Below are 24,256 nucleotides of genomic sequence, written 5' to 3' on the forward strand. Positions count from 1 at the left end.
CGGGGGGCGGGCGGCGCGCCTCAGTCGCGCGGCAGCAGGTGCGCGAGGCGGTCGAGCCGCGCGAGCCGCGCCAGCCGCCACAGCGCCGCGCACACGTGCGCCCACAGCGCGCGCAGCGCCCGCGAGCGCCGGAACAGGAAGCGCCACGCGAGCAGCGCCAGCGCCACCTGCACCAGCGTGTGCACTATGTGCAACCTGCGGGGAAGAACCGTATGAGTTTACGTCACAATACACACATTAACTTACGAGTAATAGGAAATAAACATTTGCTATGTTAAAAAGAGCGGCCTTATTGCTTATGAACGATTTCTATCAGGCAACCTTTGAATAGGATGTTGTATTAAGTATTATTTCTTAATTTTTTCTGGTATTCATATTCGATTTAAATATAATATTCATTAGTAGATTACTATAATGAAAGTATACAAATACAACCATGGCCAGATCGGACACGAAGCAGATTGTACAACTAAATGACCTCTTGTACGCCCATCCCCCATCCCCCCGCGCACCCACCTCCTCAGCACCTTGCGGCTCCTCGGCAGCGTGTCGGGGCTCTCCTTGAACAGGAAGCAGCGGATGCCGAGCACGTACGACTCGATGTACTTGTCCCAGTCGATGGCGCTCACGTCGAAGTCGAAGGCGGCGCGGTCGCGCGGCGCCAGCGCGGCGCACAGCGCGCGCACGTTGCCGTCCGCGAACGCCCACTGGCGCGTTGTGAAGTACTCCAGGCACGCGGACGCCTTCTCCAGCTTGTTCTGCACGCGGATCATGCTGGAACACGTGAAGGATTGTTCGGAACGCGTACGCCGACGTGCCGACGGATCGTGGTCGCTTTAGTGCGCTCTAACGTGGAATATACGCACTGGAAGCGCGCTTCCAACCGAATCGAACACTTAAGCGTACTTTTGTTACGTTACCTATAGTACAGTATTGTGTTATCTGTGATACTATCAATTTTGTGTTCTATCTGTGACAAACAACAAGAACCAATACTTAAACACGCTTATAGAATCGACTACATTGTATTCCCTTGCTCTAATATAAGGTAATTATAGAATCCTGGCGATCTTACTAAGCGTTATAAAATTGACATAAGTTCGGAAATCCAGTCTAATATTGGTGCACGTATAATGTATGTTCATGTGTCAAACCGCTTTTGTAGTTATGTAGTGTGTTGCAGGGCACTCCCATGTGCTATGTCATTATATGTCAGCAATCTATATATATAAAATTCTCGTGTCACAGTTTTCGTTGCCATACTCCTCCGAAACGGCTTGACCGATTCCTCTGAAATTTGGTAAGCATATTGGGTAGGTCTGAGAATCGACCAACATCTATTTTTTATCCCGATATTCCTACGGGATACGGACTTACGCGGGTGAAACCGCGGGGCGCAGCTAGTTTTATAATATAATAATACGCACTGCACGACTGCATATTATTATATTATTGAATGTACTGCAAATCCCTGTGCTATATTATTGTATGCACTGCAGTTTCCCTAATTGCGTGTAACGCGGTGCACGTGTTTTATGTTGTTTGTTATACTACGTTGAAATCACATGTTCTGTGCTGTTGTGTACACTGCAGTACATATCGGATTGCACTGTTACACTTCGCACCGTGTCGCGTGTTATCATTGTGCGTACTGCAGTGCAGCGCCACAGTGTACTGCAGTGCAGCGCCACAGTGTACTGCAGTGCAGCGCTACAGTGTACTGCAGTGCAGCACCACAGTGTACTGCAGTGCAGTGCCACAGTTCAGCAGTACTCACGTGGGCTTCCTGCCGGCGGCGGTGGCGAGCGCGTCGAGCGCGGCGGCGGGCGCGCGGTGCTGCAGCAGCGCGAGCGCCGCGTGCTTCAGCCGGTTGCTGGTGATGTCGCCGTCCGGGTACCAGAACAGGTCGCCTGGCGGCACAATGAGACGGGTTGGTTCATTAAAGTATAACCGATTTCATAGAAGTTTTGGATTCTTTGAAATCGTAACTTAAAAAATTACGAGTAAATTTTGTTTTTTTTTACCATCACAACAACTATGTCAAAAAATTTAATTTAAATACACCACTCGATCATGGGGGTAGTGCTGTTAGAAAAATAAGTGATAAACAATATAATATCATGTGTATATATATATATTATCTCGGGTATGTATTTTATCTCGGGTCAACCTGGGGCAAGCAACTAAGTAATCAATAAAATAGATCACTCACTGAAGGGATGTTTTCTCATATATTTGAAACAGGTCCGCACAAAATGACTCCACGTGATGGGATTCTGTTGGCCCGTGCAGCAATTGTAGACTACAACACCTTCGCCTCTGAAAAACGATTGAAAATTGTTAATAAATAGGTTCAAACTCGAACATTCATTTATGCAATAAGACTTCTTTAAGAAGCACTTTTGAATAGTCATAACACATTTTTAACATTTACCTCCGGTTATTTCTAGTATCAAAAATAATATCTCTAATGTCTAGTTCTGGTCCCGAACCACTGCGCTGCAGTGCAGTGCCACGGTGTACTCGCTCCCTACCCTCTCCTTTCCCACTCCACTCACCGCTTCTGATGCGTCCGCCACGCGCACACGATCATCAGGTTGATGACGGTGTCGACAGGCACGAGGTCAGCGACGCGCGCGCCCGACCCGAGCATGGTCCGGAAGAGGCCCTTGCCGACGGCCGCTATGATGCCGTTCGGACCGTTCCAGTTGTCCACCCAGCCTTTGACGGGCTCTTTTAGAGAGGATAGCACTGGAAATGTTGAATGACACATTGGTATTCTGATGAAGTTAGCGCTAATCTGGTTCTGGTAAGTATTGCTACCGTTTATTTGTTATTCTATTTTAGTTTAAATATATATTTGACTTCAAATTTGACTTATAAGAGAATCAACCTTTCTCTTGAATCACTCTATCTATTAAAAAAAAAACCATCAAACCCATTGCGTTTTATTAAAGATTTAAGCATACATACAGGGACACAGAGTCAGATAGAGAAAGCGATCTTGTTTTATACTGTGTAGTGATAAGAAGACCATGACTCCTATATCTTATTCTCTCCTCTTTAATTCTTTCAGGTTCTCTCCGACTCTCCCACGTACTCACCGATCGACGGCCTCACGATGGCCACGGGCAGGTTGCCGCACTCCCGTATCAGCATGTCCTCCGCTAGGGCCTTCGTAAACGTGTATGTGTTCGGTCTGTCACCTGGAATGCGCGTACAACAGTTGAATGCAAGCAATTCGATTCAACTTTCTTCCTAAAGAAACTTAACAACTCCTGTTTTTTCCATAATTATCGTAAATATTGCCAATAATTTTAAACTGTCAAACTAATCAAAGTCCTCAGTTTCTATTCTGTGTTTGTTTCTAAATTATATGTGTTTCAGTTCTATGTTAATATCGGTGTATGTGTTGTCTAAATTGGTTTCTCTATGTATGTATTTCTGTATGTATGTTTATCTCACCGACGAGGTCCGGCGTGATCCTGTCCACCAGCTCATCGGGCAGCGTCTGCACAAGCGTCACCACGTGCTCCGGGTGCGCAGGCGGCGGGTACACCATCTCCCCGACGGACTCCTTCTCGCAGTTGCAGTACGCGGTCGATACGTGGACTAACGCCTGCGGGGGAGGGGAGGGGGAGATGTTAAACCGTCGCGTTCATTTTTCTTTATCAACTTAAAATCGCCTTTCTTCTAGATTAATTACTGTTCAGATAGTTGAACTCGATAACGCCTGATAGTAAATATACGTTTATAGTTTAACTAGCTGCGACCGGCGGTTTCAACCACGTAAGTCCGTATCCCGTAGGAATATCGGGATAAAAAGTATCCTTTATGTTATTGCAGTTATCCAGCTATCTACGTACCAAATTTCATTGCAATCGGTTCAGCAGTTTTTGCGTGAAAGTGCAACAAACGCACACACATCTTTACAAACTTTCGCATTTATAATATTAGTAGTAATAGTAGTAGCAGTAGTAGTAGTAGGATGTAGGATAGGAAGTAGGATAAAATTATTTATAAATCATGCTAAAATGATAGAATCACTAAATTATCTCACTTGTACCCACTTGTAAAAAAACACAAGAATTTTTTTGTATACTGACAATCCATAACATGATAATAAAATAAACATTGATCCTTGATAAGTGTACAATATTGAATTAAATATATCCTTTGCAAGTGGGTCAAAATCGAGTCTAAAGCAATCGTTTACAAACATTCAGAATAAAAAATTGCTCCTCAGCAAGGGAGCAGCTGAGGAACCACCGACTCACCTCCAGGCCGACCATGCGATGGCACAGCTGCACCAGCTGCTGCGTCCCCAGCATGTTGATGGTGACGGACAGTTTCAGCTTTTCGTCGAACTTCACTGTGGCCGCCGAATGGAATACCACGGACACCTGGAAATTGTATTCGTCCAAACTGAAATCCACAGTCTTGCCCAACATTCAAATCAGATTTGCTTGAGTTCAAATTGGAATTTATATTTGATTTCAAATTTAGAATAGGCGCTTTAGACGTCCAGTAATCAACTGTTTTTTACAGCTTTAACCTAACGTTAAACGTACAACCAGGTAGGTACAATTTAACAGCAAATATTCAATCATTTAAAAAATGGTGGAGGTTTACCAATTTTACTATACTTTATTATGTGTGTATGTTACCTCATCACCTTCTACCGGGTGAACCGATTTTCATAATTTTTTTTTTTATTTGGCAGCTGGTGCCTACCCATATGTATATTGGGTCTAGTTCTGACAATTTGAAGGCGGTCAGGTTTTTGCTAAAAAATAATTATTTATTTGCCAGACTTTTACTTTTACTGTTACTTCATTTATGTGGGTTTATCCACAATCCATAATCATCATCAGCCCTCAAATATTCCCACAGCTAGGACACAGGCCTTCTATGAGGTTTCAAGCCACCAACAGTCTGGCCAAGTGCGGGCAGACGTCAAATGTCGTCGAACTTTTGATTCTCGGACATGCCGGTTTCCACATGCGCATATAAATTGAGACTCATCTGAGGTCCTCACCACTGAGCCACTACTGGTCTTAATCCACAAATTAATTTATATTAAATCTAGTATAGAAATAAGGTACATACCTCCCGGCAGAGCATATCCTGGTCGGCTGTACTGATTCCCAGCTGTGGTTCAGTGATATCACCGACTATTGGCACTATTTTACTCAACTCGTTTGGGCGTTCCCTTCTCAACGTTTCGAATAACTGTAACATAACAAAGATAATAGTAATAAAAAAGATAATAGTAGATTTTCGTACATTGACCTGCTGAAACCCATCTCTGTCGCTCCTGCGTTAGAATAATGCGTCGCATTCGCTCGTGACAGATGCCGTTGTTCCCGTGCGAACGAGACGCATTATATTTCCGCAGGAGTGACTGAGACAGGTCCATACCAGGTCAATGTGTGAAATTCTTCGTAGTTTAACCGCTTCGTCCGGGCTGACTCGGGTCAAGACTATGACATGGCCTGTGTTAATGAGTAAAGATGCAGCATTCTAATGGTAGAAGATTTTTGGAAATCGATCGAGCAATTTTCGATTCAATGAACGAACCAACAAACAATCATTTTCATTTTAAATTACAGCATCTAGTGGCAGAATGGATCTAAATTTGGATGACTTCTCTAGGCAAGTAGTTATAGTTAGTTATAGGTAGTTAGTATAATACAAAGAAGAAATTGCAACTCGACTCCACAAAAATAAGATAAATAAGTAAAATCTGCCCACATGTGGAGGTACTCGATTAGCCCCCAGTCGCCCCTTGCCCCATCTTACCGGTGACTGTGTGAGTTCGCTGAGCCGTGAGGTAACATCTTGCCCCTTCTTCGGTCGCATCAATAGATATATGTTTTTGATTTTTGGACAACTTCGTAGTAATTTTTCTACTAATACCTGGAATTGTAATTTAATATAAACATTAGATAATTCATTATTAGTATTTTCTTGTGTTTGATTTTACGCGAGTATCATACATTTAGAAATTAAAAACTTTTTAACGGATTTTAAACGCGATTTATTCATTATATTATTCAACCGACATTTCAAACACTTCACAGCGAGCGTGGTCACGGGGAGACTGAGATGTTATACGTCTTGGAGGTCATACAAAAATTGTTGTTTGTGAACTACCTCCACCTATTTCTCCGCAGTTGGTATGTGGAGTATTTTTCTAGATGTTGGCAGTATTGGCTTATAGTATCTTCTAGTATTTTGGTATGCCTGACATGGGGTTTTAAATTATCGATAACAGGTTAAAATCCGTTAAAACGGTAAGGTATCGTACGTTAAAAAAACTCACTTTTCCCATAAACCCCGTGCCGCCAGTGACAAAAATCGATTTCTCCGCATAAAAATCGGCAACCGGCACATAGTCTTGCCGCGGGAAGTGCAGACATGACGCCATTTTATATCCGTGATTATAATATCTATCAGTCGACCCTGGCTGGCATGAACCCGTGCGTGTGCGCTTCACGTAGTGTGGAGTAGTAGTGGAGGTTGAGTTGCTTCAATTTATTTCATGTTTAGGATCTCCCATCTGAAACGAGAAAACGTGATGTTAAATAAAATTATTCGTGGGCACACAATCGACGTGAACTCTCCTTGTTCCAGTGGTTAACGCGTGAGCGTAGAACCGAGGAACCCTGGATTCAATTCCCGGTGGGGACGCACAAAAAAAAATGTCTCGGTCTGGCAGGACACAGAAGGCTGATAGGGACAAGTAGGTGACTTGTCCCTAATGAAAAATCGATCAGTGAAACAGATGTACATTATCTGCCCCATACCCCACTAGGGGACACGGGACTCCACTTTTTACACATTCGACGGCCGCAATATGGTATACAGTAAGGGCAGATCTAGGGGGTGGTTGAACATTCCCCATCCTGGAATGAATTTATTAGAGAAATTGTAATAAATATACGATATCCGCTCAGGCAAATTACCATGTGTATGTTTTATTTATTTTTTTCTTAAGTTCTCATGTAGTTTTAAGGTTGTTGTGTGGCAAATAGCTAGGTGCTATTTGGGGACGTTTAGATTGTGTACAGTTTAGTACGCCTTTATTATGTATGCACTTGTATGTTTGTATGTAACCGATTGCTCTAGACCCGATTCTGACCCACTTTAAACGGTCAGATTGAATTCAAACTCTGTACACTTATCGCGGATCGGTGACAATACAATAGTTTCCTGACTAGGATCGCCGGGATTCGATAATTTCCTTATATATGGTATTTTTATGAGCAAGGGAGACAATTAAGAATGTATGTAGTTGATTCTATATTTAAATCGCGTTTTTTAAAACTTTATTCTATACTACCGGTCCACCCCAGCTTTGCCCGTAGTACATATATAGCCTAAAGCCTTCCTCAATAAATGAGCTATCTAACACTGAAAGAATTTTTCAAAATCGGACTAGTAGTTCTTGAGATTAGTGCGTTCAAGCAAACAAACTCTTCAGCTTTATAATATTAGTATGGATATTTGTAAAAATACAAAAACCACTGGACCGATTTCAAAAATTATTTCACCACTAGCTGGGCTCCGCGGTTTCACCCGCGTAAATCCGTATCCCGTAGGAATATCAGGATAAAAAGTCGCTTATATGTTATTCCAGTTGTCCAGTTATCTTCATTTCGAAATCGTTTCGAATCGTATCAAACAGTTATTAAACAAAATTGAACATATCAAAATATCACCACCAACAAGCGGCCCGTTCTTTTTTTCTCTTCATAAGAACCTACTTTGCAACTGCACAAACACGTAAAACATAACCAAACCGGTTGAGCAGTTTTCGTGTCACGCTCAACAACACATTTGGTGATTAATTCTCATTTATATAGACATGACATCACCGCAATTACGGACAATACGATATTACGATTACAGGTATACATATGTATACAAACATATTTATCATCAGACCCTATCATCGAGTTTATCATCATAGTGACAATAAAATGAATTCACATATATTTCTTTGGCTAGTTAGTACCCCCTACTTTGCTCGCACTAGACGTTTTAATTATAATATATTATCATCTTTCTCCTTTTAAGGATTCTCTTAGTATGACTTGGGAAAAACGGGACACTGTTACCAGAACTTTGCTGTCCGTCTGTCTGTCTGTCTGTGTCTCTGTCTGTCACCAGCTCTTATCTCATGAGCCGTCTTGTACATAGTTGATATTATTTATTATTATTTATTTTTGTTGCTAATAATGTTAATTGCTATAAAATCGGTCAAGTGCGAGTCGGACTCGCGACACCATGGTTTTCTCATAATAAAGACGAAGAGCATATGTCGAAAAATTGGTCACCCCCACCCAAGTTATGACCGCACCAACACTTGCTTAACATAATAACAAGCAATTCTTGTAATAGCGCTTACAAAAGAACATCATCTCTGAATATTACAACTGTCCAGCCAACACAGTTCTCGGGATAAACGGATAGACAAACATACAATCTGGGATCGTAAATATTCTACTGTGTAAGATTCTGTTCTCACCGGTTCATTACTACCTGAGATTAGTGCTTACAAACACACAAACTTCAGCTTCATTTTATAAACATCTATAGAACAGTTGCCTAACATTTATTTCTAACAACTAAGAAATGAAATTTTCAATGAGTAATTGATGAGTCAGACGGATATGTCAAAAATATTAAAAAGATATAGAGCAATTTCAATTTTCGATAACTCAGATAATAAATTCTCGATACGTATCGCGGAGTATGACAATGCGTTTGTGTAAGCAATCATTATTTTTAAACACAAAGCTGAACAGAATTAGATTAAATTTAAATGGGAACACGGGAGAGGGAACAGCTATCAAATAAAGCAACGATCATAGAAATCGCTTCACTCATTACAAAGTTATGAGGTGACAAACACGAAAATTACAGTCGCATTGGTATTTACTCCTTTTTTTAAGTCGGTTGAATATATCTACACTAATATTATAAAGAGGAAGAATTTGTATTTTTGTTTGTTTGTTTGTAATAGATAAACTCGAAATTACTAGACGATTTTAAAAATTCTTTCACCATTAGAACGCTGCAACTTCGCTGAGCGATATAGGCTATATATACAGTACCACGGGCAAAACCGGGACGAACTGCTAGTATATAAAACCCAGAGACGAGCACGCCTCGGTACAAATTGGGCCAGCTCGCACCGTGGAAACACCACACCCGCACAGAAGACCGGCGTGACATAGTAGCGTGCTACTGTGTTTCGTTCGGTGAGGGGGGGAGCCGGAGGCCAATATTCTTTTCCCTACCCTTCCTTGTCCTTACCTATATTTCCCTCGTCATATCCTTTATACAATTTAAAAACTTTAGACTTTATACAAAGGTACAACAACACACCACAGTACTTTATACAAAGGTTTAAAAAATAATTATTCAAATATAGGAATAGAAGCTCTATCGACTAGCAACCTACACCTGACGGGCGCTTGGGAAGTAAACTCCCGGCATAATACGTAGAAACTCCCGGCATAATACCCAGAAACTCCGGGCATAATACCCAGAAACTCCCGGCATTATACTCAGAACTCCCGGCATAATACCTAACTGCCATCTATTCGCATTATAGTCTGGGGAAAAATATGTTACATTGCAACCCAACCTTATGGACTACATTCTTGGACAGTTCGCAAACTCGCGGGTGAGCTTATAATCCGACGGTTTCCATAATCTTGCGGCGACATGTACTTATGTATGTGTACAAAGTTTCCGCGTAATCTTAACGTTATTTTCGATAAATTAATCCTTGGCTTTTAAACGTTTATCGACATTTTATAATACTTTATCGATTGATGTCATATCTTGGCCTAATTATGACATATATGCATTATTTCAATATATATGAATTATGAAGGAATTACATTTATTTAACGGGTTTAATTGTCGATTTTTTTTATTTATTGTTAAGTCTCGATGTCTTGTATTGCAAGTTATTTTTCTATCACACAAAAACTATGAAAAAATTTTTCGAATCTGAAAATACTAGATTTCATATAAAAACGATATTTAATGCATTGAATGAGAATTAAATGCGTGCTGATTAAAATCTCTATATACATATATAAAATTCTTGTGTTTCACATAGTTCCACACTGCTCCGAAACGGCTGGACCGATTGTCATGAAATTTTGTATGCATATATCAATAATTAATTAGAGTAAGGCAGAACAGAGTAGCGGTTAGCTAGTTTTATTATACATGCGAAAGTAACTGTCTGGTCTTCTCGTCTGCACGCATAAACTACTGAACCGATATTTATGAAATTCGGTACATAGATAGCTTGAGACCTGATCAACGACATTAAAAATATTTTATCCCAGGAATTTCATTACTACAGAATGTGTGCCTTTAAACCTCAACACTATAATCCTACTAATATTATAAATGCGAAAGTTTCTAAGGATGTGTGTGTGTTTGTTGCTCTTTCACGCAAAAACTACAGAACCGGTTGCAATGAAATTTGGTACGTAGATAGCTGGACAACTGGAATAACACATAGGCAACTTTTATCCCGATATTCCTACGGGATACGGACTTACGCGGGTGAAACCGCGGGGCGCAGCTAGTCTGTATATATATCTTCACTTCGACTCTGCGAAGCCGCGGACGAAAGCTAGTTTGAATAATAAATAATAAATTCAAAATATTCCGCATGTGTTGACCGAAAAGAGTACAAAAATAAGTTCAACAATATAATTCCATTTATATATCAAGCTTTTTATTTGCATGTCTGTTTACTGTTGAGGAATGAAGATCAGTGTCTATATTGGAGTTTATATAGAAAATAGTTTATACATCACTACATAATATAAAACTAAGTCGCTTCCTCAGTTCCTATGTCCCAATGTATGCTTAAATCTTTAAAACTGCGCAATGGATTTTGATGGGTTTTTAATAGATATAGTGATTCAAGAGGAAGGTTTATATGTATAACAAGATCTATTAAACTACTCCGAATTAACGCGTACGAAGCCGCGGGCAAAAGCAAGTAGATAATAAATGCTTATGCAATAACATTTCAATATATGCAATAAAAAAACATAGCACATTGATGAATCTTTAAAAGCATATATATAAATAAATTATAATTTACAAAAACTATAAAATTATATCATTCATAACTTAATTGTATGCTTTCATCAGACTATGTTATTGACCTATAAATATTTAATGTTCTATAGAAATTGGTACAGTAAATACTGACCTTCCCCACAATCCTTACGGGTTTTGTATTACAAAAGTAAAATAAACAATAAAAATATAGCTCATGACACAGGAATTAAGTAGATTTCATTTGATTTATAATTGTTGGGAGTAGTTTTTAATTTTTAACCATGTAAGGTTATTAAACATCAAATAATAATTCTTAATTTTCACGATAAAATTTTTAAAGATAATTAGCCAGTTTTAACATAAATATAATTAATTATGGAAGGATACATGCTATGTTTTTCGCTGTATGATATCACCATATTAAAATCAGTACTTACAAGTAAATATGGTTTAATCCAGTATAAATAATAATAAATATTAGTGAGGCTCCCTCAAATATTGTCAACTGCACTTCAAAGAGGGGCACATTGAACTATTTTATGGACATTTTGATATCTTTCGATAAAAATTGATTAAGCATTGATATTAGTTTGACATAAGCTTACATAACCTATATCTTTGATATTTTATTTTTCATTACGGAATAGGTTGAGGTGATATTACATGGGTACAATGGGGTTTTTGGCAGATTTATGTTTGTCGGAAGGTGGGTTAGGTTAAATGTTCAATAACAAGTTCAATAACAGTATAATATGGCATTGAATAAATGCAATTGAAGTTAAAATTGCAGTTTTTTCTTCCATTGGTTCTCTTAACAAGGCCTAGTACTCAGGCGGTTACTGAAATACTAATATTATAAATGCGATTTATTTGTGTGATTTAAGATTGCAACGGAGAGGTTTTATATGATATGATTTTTGTGTGAGAGATAGTAAGGAAGCTAGAGAGCGACACAGGCTACTTTTATTGAGGTGAAACAGCTCAATCCCTTGGGATGATTCATTACAAATTTGACTTACTCCGAAATTTATATTTGCCGATAGATGGCGCTATATTAAAAATGTGACACGTATGACAACTGTAAATTTTCTTTGACGACGCGGTTGAAACGGCAGAAAGGAAAATGAAATGAGAGAAGACTGGAATTTTAATAATACGTCCACTTCTTCCGCAACTCGACGTCATGCGTCTGTTTTTCGTGAAAAGAAAAAGGGGGGGATAGCTAGTGAAATCTGAAACCATCCCAGCTCCTCCATGAAGCAGCTGGTGTAGGCTGCCGAAAACCTAGGACAACCCAAGTGCGTTGCCATGTACTCCGCAAAAGCATTCCATGATGACCTGGGCTGTCGTTTCCCCAGACATGCACGCTCTACATAGTGGGCTGTGAGTGATCCCTTAGTTAAAGGGATGATGTTGTTGAAGGGACCATGTCTGAGAGCCTGTAATTGTACGTAATTGTAGTCTTCGCAAGTGGCAACCGGAGTCTTATGAATTACAATCATTACACCTGGCTTCGCACGTAGTACCTATATATCCCAGCACTCAGGATCACGTCCATGTCCAACAATAAAAGAATTTTTGAAATCGGTTCCTGAAGATTAGCATGTTCAAAGAAATAAACAAACAAACAAACTCTTGAAATAGATGCATTATAATTTAATTTAATTATAAATGTGTGAATTCTTATTGTTAAATCTACTCTTTTAATGTTAAATCTTAATAAAACAAGTAAGAAACGGGAAATATTATAATTATTTAATATTATTTCTACGAAAAATAAATCCATGGGACCCATTTAGGGAACCCATCTAAAACATGACCGCGCGTAAAGCTGCTTAACCTAGCAATCGCCTGAAATTGGATACTATTAAAATACCGCAATCCCAACCCACGTGAGCTGCAATCCCACATTGGTGGTATTAGGATATGACATTGTTACGTCCCACGTTACATTAGACTCCGTATTTCCGATTTTAATCGACTTTCAAAAAAGGTGTTTCTAATTCAACAAGTACACGTGTAAAATTGTAATTATTATGTACTGTTTTTAATTAGACATTATCTAATTTCAACAAAAATTAGGAGCAATTGTACTTTGACTTTTAACACGCTTAGCTTCACCTATATGTCTGTATGTCTGTATGTAACCGACTGTATAAGACTCGATTCTGACCCACTCCAAACGGACAGATTGAATTCAAACTCTGTACACTTATCACGGATCGGTGACAATACAATAGTTACATGAGTTTATCTTATTATCCTGATCAGTATCGCCGGGATTCAATAATTTCCTTACATATACTCTGTATAAGAGCAAGTGAGACAATTTAGTTGATTCTATCATTAAAACGTGTTTTTTCGTTCTTTTAAACAATTTAAATTTATTTGAACGTGTCTTCTGTATGGCCTCCAAAAAAATCCTATAAAATTTCTCTTGTTCTGCTTTGAATCACTCCAAATTCATAAATCCGATAGATGGCGCTATAATAAAAATGTGACAACTTTTTGACCACGCGAGCGGAGTCGTGTAATGTCACAGCTAGTACGCTAGTACCTAGGCTATATTTTAAAAGACTTGTTCTAAGGGAGCACTGCATGTATTTCTTTCTTCTTTCTTTCATGTAGCAGCGGATAAGGGATATATTTATCCTATTAATATTATAAATGCGAAAGTTTGTAAGTATGGATGTATGGATGTTTGTTACTCTTTCACGTAAAAACTACTGAACCAATTGCAATGAAATTTGGTACGTAGACAGCTGGATAACTGGAATAACATATAGGCAACTCTTTATCCCGATGTTCCTACGGGATACGGACTAACGCGGGTGAAACCGCGGGGCACAGCTAGTCTGATATATTTACGAGAAAACAACGTCAGTGTTTTTTTCCTATTAGTAATTTGTCTTTAACTGTTATTATATAAATCATATCGGAGATAATTTGAACAAACTAAAAATTTTAGTCAGTTCTATTTCTCTTATCGCTATAAAGATGGAATAGGTACTTTTAGTTGTTATTTTTTTTTTCTCTTTTCTCCAAAAGCATACGAATCGGCTTTCGCTAAGTTAAACATAGCATTATGTTATATGTGGTTAAACTTAGCGAATGTAAGATCAGCTAGTGCGTAAAGATTATAAAATATCATATCAAAGGCACAATGTGAAAAAAGACACTTTTTCATTCGATAAAAAGTGCTTTAATTTTATTTCGTTCATTTATAATTTTTTTAGATGAATACCGTAATAGTATAATTTTTTCCCGTTTTTTGTTTACGCCTTACTGTAGGGTGGACTGCCGTTAATTTTTTTTTATTTTCTATTGTAAAAATAAATAATCTCGTCTCGTGTATAATCGACTGTTACATATTTCTTCTTTGGGTAAATTTGAGTCTATTTGTTACATATTTTTTCTCACGATGCATATAATATTTTTGACCTAAATTACTTTAATCTATAGGTGTCGGCTATAATATTTTTGACCAAATATAAGTCTATAGGTGTCGGCTACATCCATACTAATATTATATAGCTGAAGTTTTTTTGTTTGAACGCGCCAATCTCGGGAAGTTCTGGCTGTGCTACTGGTCCGATTAGAAAAGTTATTTTAGTGGTAGATAGCACATTTATTGAAGAAGCCTATAGGCTATATAACATCAGGCAACGTGAAGGCGAAATTTTCAGTAGCCGAATATTTCCATAATTATAGCATACGATGTTTCCATGACTTAAAAAGCCTATATATTTTTATCATCTTGACTTCAAAACAAGAACTTATTTATTGTCCGGTCCGGTCCGTCCCGGCTCCGCCCGTGGTACATAGCTTAAAGCTTTTCTCAAAAAAAGGATTATCTAAAACTGAAAGAATTTTTCAAAACGGTCCAGCAGTTCCTGAGATTAGCGCGTTCAAACAAACAAACTCTTCAGCTTTTAATATCAGTATAGATATATCGCATTTCTACCTCTAGTTTTTATTCTTACTCCTGGGTTCTTGTTTGTGTTGTCAAAAATTATACTGTACTGTACTGTAACGGTTTGGCAAAAAAACGCGGGTTCGAATCCCGCCTCGTGATCAATTTTATTTCTATTCTTCAAAATTTCTAATAATAACATTTATTAAACTATTCCGAATTTAACAGCGTGCGCAGCTGCGGGCAAAAGCTAGTTACTTACAAATAAATTATAGTTAATAACTCCGAACTATCCTGCCTCATGATCAAATTTTTTCTATTCTTTCAAAATTTCTAATTTATAAAGCATTTCAATGCTATAAAACTAAAAATTAAATGTTATTATACTAAAACCTTCCCCTTGAATCACTTTATCCATAAAAAACCCCATCAAAATCCGTTGTATAGTTTTAAAGATCTAGCGGACATATATATACGGACGCGGGAAGCGACTTTGCTTTATAATTTACCAGCTACGCCCCGCGGTTTCACCCGAGTAAGTCTGTATCCCGTAGGAATATCGGGATAAATAGTTGCCAATATGTTATTCCAGTTGTCCAGCTATCTACCAAATTTCATTGCAACCGGTTCAGTAGTTTTTGCGTGAAAGAGCAACAAACACACACACATCCTTACAAACTTTCGCATTTATAATTAGTAGGATGTAGTGAAGATGATATCGGGCAACTGAGCTGGTGGTTCGCTCGATGTTTAACGATCTACAACGCCCATGAACCATCCCATATTTAGCTATGCAATTTACCAAATTAAAATAAATCAAATCATAGCTACACAACAACAAATGCACATAAAATAAATAGAAAAACTTACCAAGAACAAAATGAAGCGAGAACATCTTCCACAAATTCTTAAATGGGACCAAACAACAACAACTTCAAACAACTTCCTTATCAGACACGAAAAGTCCGATAATCGATTGAAAGCCGGATGTTATCGAAAGAGAAAACCAAAAACGCAGCCAAAATGAGTCTTCTTTCGTTTGAAACGTCGGTTAAAAACAATACGGTAGTGGGATAATTTTGATTAGGAAAACTATGTTCTTTAAGTTAACGTTCACTCAACTACTAAGGCGCATGCGCACGCTAGGGTCTTTTTATTATAACCAAGGGGTGCTGTAGGCTTTGCCTTCTTAGGGTACCGTAGGTAAGATGATAACGAGACAAAGTCACAAAGAAAAGCATCTAGTTATCTCTGTAATGTACACATGTCACTAAAGTGTATCATTCAGAATATTCGGACGTGAATTTTAATAGCATTCGACATATTTAGCAACTAGTATCCGCCCGCGGATTTGCGTGGGATTAGGACATTAACAAATGATTTAGTGAGTGTCTATTCCTGTTTTATCAGATTGCATTTAATCGATAAAAACATCCTATCACTCAAGTCAGTTCACACCCTGTCTGTATAGCAAATTTCGTCAAAATCCGTTCAATAGTTTCAGCGTGCTTGACGGACAAACATCCAAACGAACAAACTTTGACATTATTGTTAGGGATAGTGTGATTGAAATATTATGCCATTTTTAATAGCATTTTTAACAATTTAATTAATAAGATAACAGTATCACAACTGATGAAGTAGTCAATAAAGACAATTCAAATGTAGTTTAATTTCAGGAATAAGTTAGTGCAATAGACATCAATTTGTTTTGAAATAAGTGTATAAAGTTTGAATTAAATCTCGTTTGAAGTTGGTCAAAATCGAGTCTAAAGGAAGGAAGGTGTGGTACTTCCCGGTGCGAGCTAGTCCAATTCGTGCCGAATCGTGCTCGACTCCCACAATAAAATAAATGATAAATTAAACATTTATTTTTTTAACTCTGTTGTGATTCAAAAGTGCTTCTAGAAAAAGTCTTATTGAATAAATTAATGTTTGAGTTTGAGTTATACAATGATTTTACAAAGTACGTATATTACAATGAAATGATGACAATACATGTTTAATTATGGATGCTATTATTTACAAATTTCCTCCATTTATCATAATCTGTTCTTGTGTAATAGTTCATTATAATTTTGTGTTGCGTAATATATCTCTATATCACTACATAGTATAAAACAGTCGCTCTCTGCTGTCTCTGTCTGTATGCTTAGATCTTTCAAATTACGCAACAGAATTTGTTGGGATTTATTTCAATAGATAGAGTGATTCAAAAGGATCGTTTTGGTGCATAACTTTGTTGAATTACTCCGAATTTTACGCATGGAAATATTTTAAAACTAAAGTTTGTACATCTGTTTGTTTGAATGCGCTTATCTCAGAAACTACTGGACTGATTTCAAAAATTCTTTCACAGTTTTCTATCTTTCTCCTGAGTGCTATAGACTAGATTAGTATGTATTCTGAACCACAGGCGAAGCCCGGACGAACAAATAGTTAATTATAAGCAAATATATTAAGAGTTCTTCAGGACGTTTTCAATCATATAAAGTCGGCCCAGCGAAGCGTTATCACACTTATATTACATATGTGAAAGTTTGTTTGTGTGGATGTTTGTCCGTCAATCACGCTGAAACGACTAAACGGATTTTATGAAATTTGGGTGACTTGGGTGATAGGATATTTTTTATCCCGATTAAAAGCTCTTTTGGCATCGGGCATCACGTACGCAAGAGGCGGCGGTGATCGCTCACCATCAGGCGAACCACCAGCTCAGTTTCCCACTTATGACATAAAAAAGCAAACTGTGTATTTTTTCCCAGTAAATCTTAGCCTTTCGCCTAGCTTGATAATTATCTCTACTCGAAAATTAATCACTATAATTGAAGCCGTTTAGACGTATCCGAAGAGATATTTTACCGTGATGAAACACTCTGTATTATACATATTTATGTTACGTGATAATATTAGAATCTAGCATCGAACGTTATACCTAGTAACAGTCTTTAAGTCCAGGCAATGCGATTACTAGGTCGCATACTAGGTACTGACGTATGACCTAGACCGGGCGCGGTTGGACGCGGCGTGTAGATTACAAAAAATCGGTCAAGTGCGAGTCGGACTCGAGACTAGCAGGTTCAGTATTATAAACTAAAGAGCAACGACAAAAAGTTTGGTCACCCATCCATTTGATGACCGTGCCAAGGAATGTTTAACGTCGATTTTTTAATTTCTGTTTTTGTAGCCTCAACAGAACGGAGGTACCTATTTCAACACTTTCAAAGATGATGTATTATATTTGATAATGTTGAAATAGGTACCTAAATATACATATATGGTAAGATAAAATTTACAATATTTAATTAATATTTTTATACTCATTATAGAGGAAAGTTTTCATTTTGTGTATCTTATACCCTTAAACGAGCAATTCTTGTATATATATATGTATATATATATAATTGGAATCGCGGAATCGGCTCCAACGTTTTTCATGAAATTTAGTATATAGGGGGTTTTAGGGCGATAAATCGAATCTTTTTTAGAAAATGACATATTCGTGTTTTATCGACTTAAACTTACTTTTTTAACAAATAGGAGGCGTTTGAGTAGTCCCTATTTATTATGACTCTTCCTGACATCTATTGGCGAATAATAATACTTAAATATAATTTCCAAAAAACACAATTTATAAAAAAAAAAAAAATACCAAGCACGGCTCGGTCATCCAGGTACTGTTTGTATATGAGAAACACAAACGGTTTAACCGATTGTGAGTGTTTTCACCAGTTCAAAACTAAATAGTATCTGAGTGATATCCATACTAGTAATATAAACTCTTCTTGACAATTAAACCATTAAACCGATTTAGATAAAATTTTGTACAAAGGTAGTTCAGGACCTAAGTAAGGACATAGGATAGTTTCATCCCAAAAAATCCAAGGTATTGGGATCTGTAGGGGAGACAATCCAGGACAAATTTTCTCCTTCGACTACACGGACAAACTCCGGGCGGTAAATAGGCTATATTTTCTTTACCAGCTTTAACGAAGAAATTCAAACTCAAACTCAAACTCAAACATATATTAATACAACTAGACTTCTCATAGAAGCACTTTTGAATCGTCATAACACAGTTATAGCATTTACCACCGGTTCCGAAGGCAGTTTCTACAGAGAAGAGCCGGCAAGAGACTCTGTAGTTGCTCTTTTAAAATAATATCAATATTACATTTAAATAATATGGGTCTATCACACTTATTCACACTAATGTTATGAATGTGAAAGTTAGTTTGTATGGATGTTTGTCAGTCATCTCTCTGAAACTACTGAACGGATTTTGATGTAATTTATACATATAGAGTATGAGCTGATTCGGGTGATACTTTTTATCTCGATAAATGCTAACTCGGGATAACTTAATCATTTCTTATGCCCTAATTCCACCCGGGAAAAACTACTCACAATAACTGTTACAAAGAACTGTCCTGTGGTCTTTAAGCAACAACATAACATTAAATAATCTGATATTGGGTCCTTGTTACCCCGAAATAAAGAATTTATTATTATTATTATTACTAAAACATGGGTTTTCACATGAATAGCCATTTAATTTCTAATAATCAGTGAAAGTATCTTCCGAATATCTCATTACATACATACGTAAGTACATAATATAATCGTTCAAACATAGAAAAGAATAATTCGTTTTAGAATGAACCTTATCTCCTTTAGTACAAGGTCTATTTCGGTTTGAAGAAGTCTGTGAAAGCCTACGTTACGTAATTGTACTGGTATTAAGTTATGACTATTTTTATGAAATTCGACGTGTAACTTTATATATATAACGATAATTTTTTGTTTGTTTGTTTGCTGGAGATACAAAAAAGCTACTCAAACTTACATATTACTACAAAACTTTCTAAACATTATCGGCTTTCCTTACTAATATTTAATACGAAACTGTGTTGGTTTGTCTTTCTTCCATGACGCAATGGAGTGATTATATGTCATGATTTTTGTGTCTAGAGATAGTTGAGAATCTAGAGAGTGACATAGGCTATATTTTACCGCCAAACATCTCACTACCACTGAGAAAAGCCGCAGAATGGAAAAGTTCGATGACATGTGACATCTGCCAACCCGCACTTGGCCAGCGTGCTGGGTTATGGCCTGAACGCTCATAGGAGGCCCGTGTCCCAGCAGTTGCAAAGTATAGGGTCTGATGATGATGACGATAATGGCTATTAGTAATTGCTATGCAATATGGATATTGAATAGACTTAATCTGTGGCTAGTATTATTCTTCTTTTTGTCAGTTTGTATATGCGTTTATCACGTAATAAACCGCTGAGCAGATTTTGACTGAATTTTATATCGTAACTAGCTGCACCCTGCGGTTTCACCCGCGTAAGTCCGTATCCCGTAGGCATATCAGGATTAAAAGTTGCTTATATGTTATTCCATTTGTTCAGCTATCTACGTACCAAATTTCATTGCAATCGGTTCAGTAGTTTTTGCGTGAAAGAGCAACAAACACACACACATCCTTACAAACTTTCGCATTTATAATATTAGTAGGATGATATACCAATATTAGATTCAACGCATTATAATATTGTGTTATATGTGGTATAGACAACATTTTATTTAAATTATCATTTCAGGGATTGGCATTCATACATTTAACTGGAGAATAAAAATAAAATTAAGTTTCAACAGTAGTCAAATTGGGCATTATTTTATAGGCATTTAAGCATAAATTACAGGTTCCTTAATACGTATTTAAATTAATAAATATCCGATGAGCCATACGCATCTCGAATAGCAAAAATGTCTCTTCGAAGATCTATTAAAAATTCACATAAATCCAGAAGAATCTTGCAGTACAAAATTACATTCAACGCGAGCGAAACCGCGGTCGCAAAGCTAGTAAATATATTATATAATAGGCATATAGACGCACGTGTAGTCACAAAAAATACCTCTTAAATTGCTGTGTCTATAACAATAAGACAGTTATGTTAATTGTAGGTCATTGGAAACCATAGATACATTATTCTCATAGACACTGCATACTAGATGCGACACGTTTATTTTATGCAAGCTTTTATTATGTATGCATCTGTATGTTTGTATGTAACCGACTCCTTTAGACTCGGTCGCTTTTGTGAATTAGTTGAATGCTAGTGTGTTTAATTCGGTAAGAGGGGGAGCTGGAGGCCCATATCCTTTTCCTTATCCTTGCCAGTCCATTCCTTTTCCCCTTCCTCATTCCCCTCATCAAATTCTTCCTTTATCAACCTTTTCACACGCTTTTATTAGCTTCACCTGTATGTATGTAACCGACTCCTTTAGACCACTCTGTACACTTATCAAGGATCGGAGATGAGCGCGTTCAAATAAGCTTATGTTTTTTGTATAATTTTGTTATTTCTGATTTATGTGAAACTAAATATTCACTAAATTAAATATAAGTAAATTAAACAAATAATTTGATAATCCAAAAACCAACTGCATTTAAATTATAAAAGGAAAATAATTAAAAAAAACAACTAATTTAATTTCGTTCTCTCAACTATACAAAACAAGGACATGAATTTTCAAATTCCTCGTTCCGTATTCCATATTGTTATATGTAAATACAATTTAAATATAATAAAATTAACAAAAAGATAAATTTATGTATTTTTTCCAGTTTTCCTTCATGTTGTTTATATAAACATAACAATGCAACAAACAACTTTCTCATTTTTATATTAGACTAGTCCGGTCTGCCCCGGTTTCGCTCGTGGTACATATATAGCCTTCGTCAATAAATGGGCTATCTAACACTGAAATAATTTTTCAAATCGGACAAGTATTTCCTGAGATGAGTGCTTTTTAAAACTCTGTGAGCTTCACCTATATGTCTGTATGTCTGTATGTAACCGACTGTATAAGACTCGATTCTGCCCCACTCCAAACGGACAGATTGAATTCAAACTCTGTACACTTATCGCGGATCGGTGACAATACAATAGTTTCATGAGTTTATCTTATTATCCTGATCAGTATCGCCGGTATTCAATAATTTCCCTACGTATAAGAGACAATTTAGTTGATTTATAGTTTTTTTTATAGTTTTTTTTTACTTTTGAATTTTTATTAAACGTAATATATTGGAATATCTATCTAAATCTATGGTCAGTGATCTATGAGTCAGTAAGATTAACAGTGTCAGAGAAAGTGCTGAGGAACAGAAGTTTCACTGAATATAGAAACGTCACTTTTCTTACGGTAAGGTAACATTATATTAATGTGTAATTAAAGACACTCTTTACTTTATTTTTAGTTTTATAGCATAGAATTCCTACTTTAATATTATAAATGCGAAAGTTTGTAAGGATGTTTGTTGTGAATGTTTGTTGCTCTTTCACGCAAAAATTACTGAACCGGTTGCAATGAAATTTGGTATGTACGTAGCTGGACCACTGGAATAACATATAGGCAACTTTTTATCCCGATAATCCTACGGGATAGGGACTTACGCGGGTAAAGCCTCGGGGCGCAGCTAGTGCTTTATAAATGAGAAATTTTGAAAGAATAGAAAAAATTTGATCACGAGGTGGAATTTGAACCCGCGTTTTTTGCAAAACCGTAGCTTAGGTTCTATTCTTTCTATTCTTTCAAAATTTCTCACACTTCTTACTTCTTATCTTATCTCTTGCATCATCCAGTCTTCTACATAGTATGAAACAAAGTCCCTTTCTCTGTCTGTCCCTATGTCCGTGTATGCTTAAATCTTTAAAACTACGCAACGGATTTTGTTGGGTTTTTTACAGTAGATAGCGTGATTCAAGAGGAAGGTTTATATGTATAAAACATCTCCTAAACTACTCCGAATTTAACGCGTGCGAAACGCCGCGGACAAAAGCTACTAATATATAAAACGCTAACTACTGGAATAGTTCGGAGGTTCTCAAATTAACTGTTTCGACGAGATGAACCGATTTTGATGATACTTTTCAATTTGAAAGCTGGTGCCTCCCAAATTGGATGAAAATGTCACTAGACCGAATGGGACCATTCGGTCTAGTGACATTTTTAAAGGCGGGTTAGATTTTTGATCAAACTGTCTTATCAGTACTAATATTATAAAGCTGATGAGTTTGTTTGAACGCACTAATCTCAGGAACTATTGGTCCGATTTGAAAAAATCTTTCAGTTAGCATATTTAATGAGGAAGCATTTAGACAATATAACATCAGATTCTTCGTGGGTAAAATCGCGGTACCTAGTTATGTATAGAGCTATCATTTACATCAATCCCATCCCATCCAATCATCCCACTTACTTCAATGCGTTTCGACCATTAAATTATATTTACACGCTTTCTCGACTACAAAATCACGCGTCCGACTTCCGTGTTATGTAAATATATCGAAAATTGCTCATCTATTTATAAGATTAGTACTAGCTGTTCTCACAGCTAGTACTAATGTTCAAGGGTAACATTAAACTAGCGATCTGCCCCTGCTACGCCCGTGGTACGTATTTTCTCTCCTTAAGAATCTTCATTGTACCTTAACAAAAACGTTCCAAGTAATTAAGCGGAATTGGTTGATCCGTTCTTAAGATTTTCGCATAGAAACATTTAGCGATTTTTTACACATACATGTAGATAAAATAATGTAGACATTTTGAAAGTATAGACTAATAGACATAAAACGCGGGTTCGAATCCCGCCTCGTGATCAAAATTTTTCTATTCTTTGAAAATTTCTCAGAAATAATATTTCTGGCTACATACTTTTTCTACGTCTTTTAATGCATTCGCATTAGCATATTTTTAATTATAATTATTATTTGTTTTTATTAATTTAGAATTTCAACACACTTTGTCAGTTGTTGGTGAATTTACATTGTTATTTATATATAATATTATATTTAAATTATATAATTAATAAACTCTTTTAGAGCGAACGCAATCACATATCCATAAGATATGAATTTTTCGACATTAAAAAACATTTCTATGTATTTATATATTCTTAAAATAAAACATTTATATGAAGACTAACTATAATTATATCCTACTATCCTACTAATATTATAAATGCGAAAGTTTATAAGGATGTGTGTGTGTTTGTTGCTCTTTCACGCGAAAACTATTGGACCGATTGCAATGAAATTTGGTACGTAGACAGCTGGACAACTGGAATAACATACAGGCAACTTTTTAACACGCTTTTATTAGCTTCACTTGTATGTTTGTATGTATGTATGTAACTCACACCCGTTTTTCTCCCAC

The 24,256-nt window shown here is 36.9% G+C and overlaps 1 protein-coding gene across 1 annotated transcript in view; it reads right to left on the reverse strand.

The window, feature by feature from the left end:
- Nucleotides 1-20: 20 nt before the first annotated feature.
- The window catches only part of LOC119838064 (putative fatty acyl-CoA reductase CG5065), a 36,231-nt gene continuing 11,995 nt past the window's right edge, over nucleotides 21-24,256 (reverse strand). Inside the window, exons 2-12 of the mRNA XM_038363872.1 lie at nucleotides 6,326-6,562; nucleotides 5,803-5,919; nucleotides 5,110-5,232; nucleotides 4,278-4,403; nucleotides 3,466-3,619; nucleotides 3,105-3,206; nucleotides 2,559-2,751; nucleotides 2,213-2,319; nucleotides 1,778-1,910; nucleotides 517-774; nucleotides 21-195 (exon numbers count right to left, since the gene is read on the reverse strand). Of these exons, the coding sequence (XP_038219800.1) occupies nucleotides 21-195; nucleotides 517-774; nucleotides 1,778-1,910; nucleotides 2,213-2,319; nucleotides 2,559-2,751; nucleotides 3,105-3,206; nucleotides 3,466-3,619; nucleotides 4,278-4,403; nucleotides 5,110-5,232; nucleotides 5,803-5,919; nucleotides 6,326-6,430 (1,593 nt within the window). The 5' untranslated portion in view covers nucleotides 6,431-6,562. The remainder of the gene's footprint in view (nucleotides 196-516; nucleotides 775-1,777; nucleotides 1,911-2,212; nucleotides 2,320-2,558; nucleotides 2,752-3,104; nucleotides 3,207-3,465; nucleotides 3,620-4,277; nucleotides 4,404-5,109; nucleotides 5,233-5,802; nucleotides 5,920-6,325; nucleotides 6,563-24,256) is intronic.

Source organism: Zerene cesonia, unplaced genomic scaffold (assembly GCF_012273895.1).
Source record: "Zerene cesonia ecotype Mississippi unplaced genomic scaffold, Zerene_cesonia_1.1 Zces_u001, whole genome shotgun sequence".
Lineage (NCBI taxonomy): Eukaryota > Metazoa > Arthropoda > Insecta > Lepidoptera > Pieridae > Zerene > Zerene cesonia.